The sequence below is a fragment of the Amphiura filiformis genome, chromosome 1 (assembly GCF_039555335.1).
Source record: "Amphiura filiformis chromosome 1, Afil_fr2py, whole genome shotgun sequence".
NCBI lineage: Eukaryota > Metazoa > Echinodermata > Ophiuroidea > Amphilepidida > Amphiuridae > Amphiura > Amphiura filiformis.
Genome location: NC_092628.1, coordinates 10,776,858 through 10,782,776, shown reverse-complemented (window position 1 = coordinate 10,782,776; position 5,919 = coordinate 10,776,858). Strand labels below are relative to the sequence as shown.

General features: G+C 35.4%; 1 protein-coding gene across 1 annotated transcript; it reads right to left on the bottom strand.

The window, feature by feature from the left end:
• Positions 1 to 1,109: 1,109 nt before the first annotated feature.
• On the bottom strand, positions 1,110 to 1,484 carry LOC140155401 (lengsin-like). Its single transcript, XM_072178247.1, has one exon. The coding sequence runs from the start codon at positions 1,482 to 1,484 to the stop codon at positions 1,110 to 1,112; it is 375 nt and encodes a 124-aa protein (XP_072034348.1).
• Between the last annotated feature and the right edge of the window lie 4,435 nt (positions 1,485 to 5,919).

Genomic DNA, 5,919 nt, shown 5'->3' with positions numbered 1-5,919 from the left:
TATTGTGGTATATTTTAATGCTTAGTGTATTTGTTTCTTTTCTTTTTTGTTTTGTTTTTTCCTATCTACTGAAGATAGCAGTTAAGGAGGGTTTATATAATACAAAAGATAATTCATACATTTAACAATTTTATCGGCCAATTATTGTTGCTCCGACGCGTCTGAATCCTCGTCTCTCTTTAATATATCAGTCACCTTTATAATACTATGTCCCTTTTTTTTATATTTTCAACCAACAGTACAACCACATCCCGGGCGCCACATGAACATTGTTACATGTAATCGAAGAACAATTTGTTCTCCCAATTTTCATCCCCACTTTTCTTGGCTTCTTCTTCTGATTGAATCTCGTGCATTTTTAGATTGACGAAGCACCTCTGAAAATCTTCTCCGAAAGCTTCACGAATGACGTCATCCTCCATAAAGACTTTGACACCATCTCTCATGTTATCGGGAAGAATGGCTACATCTGATGTTTTGCATTTTTCATAAGCGTTACCGACAATGGCATCTGGTAAAGGTAACTCTCGTTTGATTCCATCTACACCTGCCGCAATTACCGCAGCCACTCATTTGTAGCACCCATACGATTCTCTATATACGTTCCTCTTTCACCGTTCACTTTGAGACGAAGAGCGCAAGTACGGTTGTCAATTCCCCAGGTCGCGTTACAAGGAGAACAAATGAATGGTTTGTAACTTTTAAGGCAATTGACAGTTGGAGCCATAAGGATGCTTATTGCTGGAGCATGAGCAAGGATGATCAGCCAAAGGTTTAGACATGAAGGTTGCCGTATAGCCTCTACGATGGTAGATTTCTTTAACTGTTGCTTTGAATACATGCGCATTATCCGCGGCTCGAATACCAATATCCGGTTTATAAGTGATTTCCATCTGGCCCGGTCCGTATTCCGTATCAAACATTTCAACATTGATCTTGTACAGATTCGTTAACAAATCTTCCACTAAGTCAGGATCAGTGTTATTACGTAATGTAGAACGTAAACTGATATCGCCGGTCATAGAGTGGTTTCTTGGTATCGCGATCGGGATCGCGATGTACGACGTAGAACTCATGCTCATGAGCGGAGAGAAGAGAAATGCCCAATTCTAGTGCAACTTTTCAAGTTGTTTCCTTGCGATATATCGAGGAAACGCAGACACGGGGGTTCCTTTGAATGTTGGTCCTACCAATATTTCTGCTGTGTTAGGAGACCAGGGTATGACGCGAAATGTGTCTAAATCTGACATCCAAATTCCATCAGCGTATCCAGTATCATCGGCAAATAGCGGGCCCTTGACAAGATTACCTTGTGGATCCATAGTCAAATGCAGCAGAGGCATGTTGATGCCGTTTACTTTCTCTCTAAAATGACGCGATGGAACTAGCTTTGATCTAGCGATGCCATACATATCACCGAATTCAAATCGAACGAACTCTATATTGTTTTCTTCAATTTGAGTCATGATCTTTTCTAACGCCATTTTCGGATCTACACCACCTGTCCGCACCTGTGAGAATGAAAAGAGAAAAGAGTCGTGCATGTTAAAGGCCAGCCCAAATATCTGCTGGTAATTTTACCATTTTTATGTGTTACGGGCCAGGTAAAGGTGATAAGAATCAAATGGGTAATTAAAGGAAAAGATAAAATGAAGAAACCCATAAGAGAATCTTGATGTTTGGCTTCGATAAAAAGTGGCTAATTTAATACACATTATTCTCGTTCTTATAAGTTTCATATTTTGAAGTGAAAGTTGATACACATTTGGGTTCATTTCCCACGAAGCGCGCAAAAATATGCAATTTTACACTATTTTATACCAAATCAAGGCGTTTGTAAGAGCCAAATACGTAACAAAATCCCAGTACGTATCAATTTGATACGTATTGGGCTCAACCTCTTCTACCTAGAACAAAAAGTGGCAAAAAATAATTCATCCCGCCCAATACGTAACAAAACTAAAATTTGATTAAAATTACTTTATTCATACTCCCTCCCTCCGTAGTGGTTTTTGTTACGTATTGGGCTCTATACATTTTTTTTTGTTACGTATTGGGCTCCGGTTGTTTTTCAAGCAAATTATGGATATTATGTGCATGTGTTTTTATAGAAGTACTTTATATTGACCCAGTAACTCATTTTGAGTCTTTCTAGAACAAAATATTTGACAGTGTTTTATCTCTAGACTTGGAATTTATTTGTTACGTATTGGCCTCTGGTTATTTTGAAAGGACATTATCATGATTAAATGCATGTTTTTGTTATAGAATTACTTTATATTGACTCAGTAAATCCTTTTGAGTCATTTTGAGTCTTTCTAGAAAAAAAAAATTTGACAGTGTTTTTTCTCTAGACTTAGAATTTTTTTGTTATGTATTGGGCTCTGGTTATTTTTAAAGCAAATTATGGGTTTTAGGTGCATGTTTTTGTTATAGAATTACTTTATATTGACTCAGTAAATCCTTTTGAGTCATTTTGAGTCTTTCTAGAAAATTATTTTTTACAGTGTGTTTTCTCTAGACTTAGAATTTTTTTGTTACGTATTGGTCTCTGGTTATTGTGGTGATTAGTTGCCTTTTTTGTTTGCTATAAACTTACTTTATATTGACCCGGTAACTCATTTTGAGTCATTTTGAATAATTCTAGAACAAAGCTGATTATGGTTATTAGGTGCAAGTTTTTGTTATAGAATTACTTTATATTGACTCAGTAACTCATTTTGAGTCATTTTGAGTCTTCTAGAAAAAAAAATTGACAGTGTTTTTTCTTTAGACATATAATTTTTCTTGTTACGTATTGGGCTCTGGTTATTTTTAAAGCAAATTATGGTTATTAGTGCGTGTTTTTGTTATAGAATTACTTTATATTGACCCAGTAACTCATTTTGAGTCATTTGTGACTCTTTCTAGAGTCATTTTGAGTATTTTTAGAACACAATATTTGTCAGTGTTTTTCGGCTGGATATTTTTTGTTACGTATTGGGCTCTATACATTTTTTATGCGTTTTGGAGGTTACACTGTCGGAAAAGCTCTTTTATCCGGATTTTTCGCATATATGGACATGACCTGACCTCCAGTTAATATTTATCGAACAAAGAACAAAATTCGAGTGGGTCTAATTTTTTTGTTACGTATTGGGCTCTTTACATTTTTTATGCGTTTTGGAGGTTACACTGTCGGAAGAGCTCTTTTATCCGGATTTTTTTGCATATATGGACATGACCTGACCTCCATTTAATATTTATCGAAGAAAGAAAACAAATCGAGTGGGTCTAATTTTTTGTTACGTATTGGGCTCTTTACATTCTTTATGCGTTACACGGTCGGTAAAGCTCTTTTATCCGGATTTTTCGCATATATGGACATGACCTGACCTCCAATTAATATTTATCGAACAAAGAAAAAAAAATTCGAGTGGGTCAAATTTTTTGTTACGTATTGGGCTCTTTACATTTTTTATGTGTTTTGGAGGTTACACTGTCGGTAAAGCTCTTTTATGCGGATTTTTTCGCATATATGGACATGAGCTGACCTCCAGTTAATATTTATCGAAGAAAGAAATAAATTCGAGTGGGTCTAATTTTTTTTTTTACGTATTGGGCTCTTTACATTTTTTATGCGTTTTGGAGGTTACACTGTCGGAAAAGCTCTTTTATTCGGATTTTTTCGCATATATGGACATGACCTGGCCTCCATTTAATATTTATCGAAGAAAGAACAAAATTCGAGTGGGTCTAATTTTTTGTTACGTATTGGGCTCTATACATTCTTTATGCGTTACACGGTCGGTAAAGCTCTTTTATCCGGATTTTTTCGCATATATGGACATGACCTGACCTCCAGTTAATATTTATCGAACAAAGAAAAAAAATTCGAGTGGGTCTAATTTTTTGCTACGTATTGGGCTCTTTACATTTTTTATGTGTTTTGGAGGTTACACTGTCGGAAAAGCTCTTTTATCCGGATTTTTTCGCATATATGGAAATGACTTGACCTCCGGTTAATATTTATCGAAGAAAAAAACAATTCGAGTGGGTCTCATTTTTTGTTACGTATTGGGCTCTATACATTTTTATGTGTTTTGGAGGTTACACTGTCGGAAAAGCTCTTTTATCCGGATTTTTTCGCATATATGGAAATGACTTGACCTCAGGTTAATATTTATCGAGGAAAGAAAACAATTCGAGTGGGTCTAATTTTTTGTTACGTATTGGGCTCTATACATTTTTTTTATGTGTTTTGGAGGTTACACTGTCGGTAAGCTCTTTTATCCGGATTTTTCGCATATATGGAAATGAGCTGACCTCCAGTTAATATTTATTGAAGAAAGAAAAAAAATTCGAGTGGGTCTAATTGTTTTGTTACGTATTGGGCTCTATACATTTTTTATGTGTTTTGGAGGTTACACTGTCGGTAAAGCTCTTTTATCCGGATTTTTTTCGCATATATGGAAATGACTTGACCTCCGGTTAATATTTATCGAAGAAAGAAAACAATTCGAGTGGGTCTAATTTTTTGATACGTATTGGGCTCTATACATTTTTATGTGTTTTGGAGGTTACACTGTCGGTAAAGCTCTTTTATCCGGATTTTTTTCGCATATATGGAAATGACTTGACCTCCGGTTAATATTTATCGAAGAAAGAAAACAATTCGAGTAATTCTAATTTTTGTTACGTATTGGGCTCTATACATTTTTTATGTGTTTCGGAGGTTACACTGTCGGTAAAGCTCTTTTATCCGGATTTTTTCGCATATATGGACATGAGCTGACCTCCAGTTAATATTTATCGAAGAAAGAAAAAAATTCGAGTGGGTCTAATTGTTTTGTTACGTATTGGGCTCTATACAATTTTTATGTGTTTTGGAGGTTACACTGTCGGTAAAGCTCTTTTATCCGGATTTTTTCGCATATATGGACATGAGCTGACCTCCAGTTAATATTTATCGAAGAAAGAAAAAAATTCGAGTGGGTCTAATTTTTTGATACGTATTGGGCTCTTTACATTTTTTATGCGTTACACGGTCGGTAAAGCTCTTTTATCCGGATTTTCGCATATATGGACATGACCTGACCTCCAGTTAATATTTATCGAACAAAGAAAACAATTCGAGTGGGTCTAATTTTTTGTTACGTATTGGGCTCTATACATTTTTTATGTGTTTTGGAGGTTACACTGTCGGTAAAGCTCTTTTATCCGGATTTTTTCGCATATATGGACATGAGCTGACCTCCAGTTAATATTTATCGAAGAAAGAAAAAACATTCGAGTGGGTCTAAATTTTTTTGTTACGTATTGGGCTCTATACATTTTTTATGTGTTTTGGAGGTTACACTGTCGGTAAAGCTCTTTTATCCGGATTTTTTCGCATATATGGACATGAGCTGACCTCCAGTTAATATTTATCGAAGAAAGAAAAAAATTCGAGTGGGTCTAATTGTTTTGTTACGTATTGGGCTCTATACAATTTTATGTGTTTTGGAGGTTACACTGTCGGTAAAGCTCTTTTATCCGGATTTTTCGCATATATGGACATGAGCTGACCTCCAGTTAATATTTATCGAAGAAAGAAAAAAAAATTCGAGTGGGTCTAATTTTTTGATACGTATTGGGCTCTTTACATTTTTTATGCGTTACACGGTCGGTAAAGCTCTTTTTATCCGGATTTTTCGCATATATGGACATGACCTGACCTCCAGTTAATATTTATCGAACAAAGAAAACAATTCGAGTGGGTCTAATTTTTTGATACGTATTGGGCTCTATACATTTTTATGTGTTTTGGAGGTTACACTGTCGGTAAAGCTCTTTTATCCGGATTTTTTTCGCATATATGGAAATGACTTGACCTCCGGTTAATATTTATCGAAGAAAGAAAACAATTCGAGTAATTCTAATTTTTTGTTACGTATTGGG

What these genes read in the sequence shown, in the direction of transcription:
- LOC140155401 (XM_072178247.1), bottom strand. Translation starts at nt 1,484, where the DNA reads ATGGCGTTAGAAAAGATCATGACTCAAATTGAAGAAAACAATATAGAG.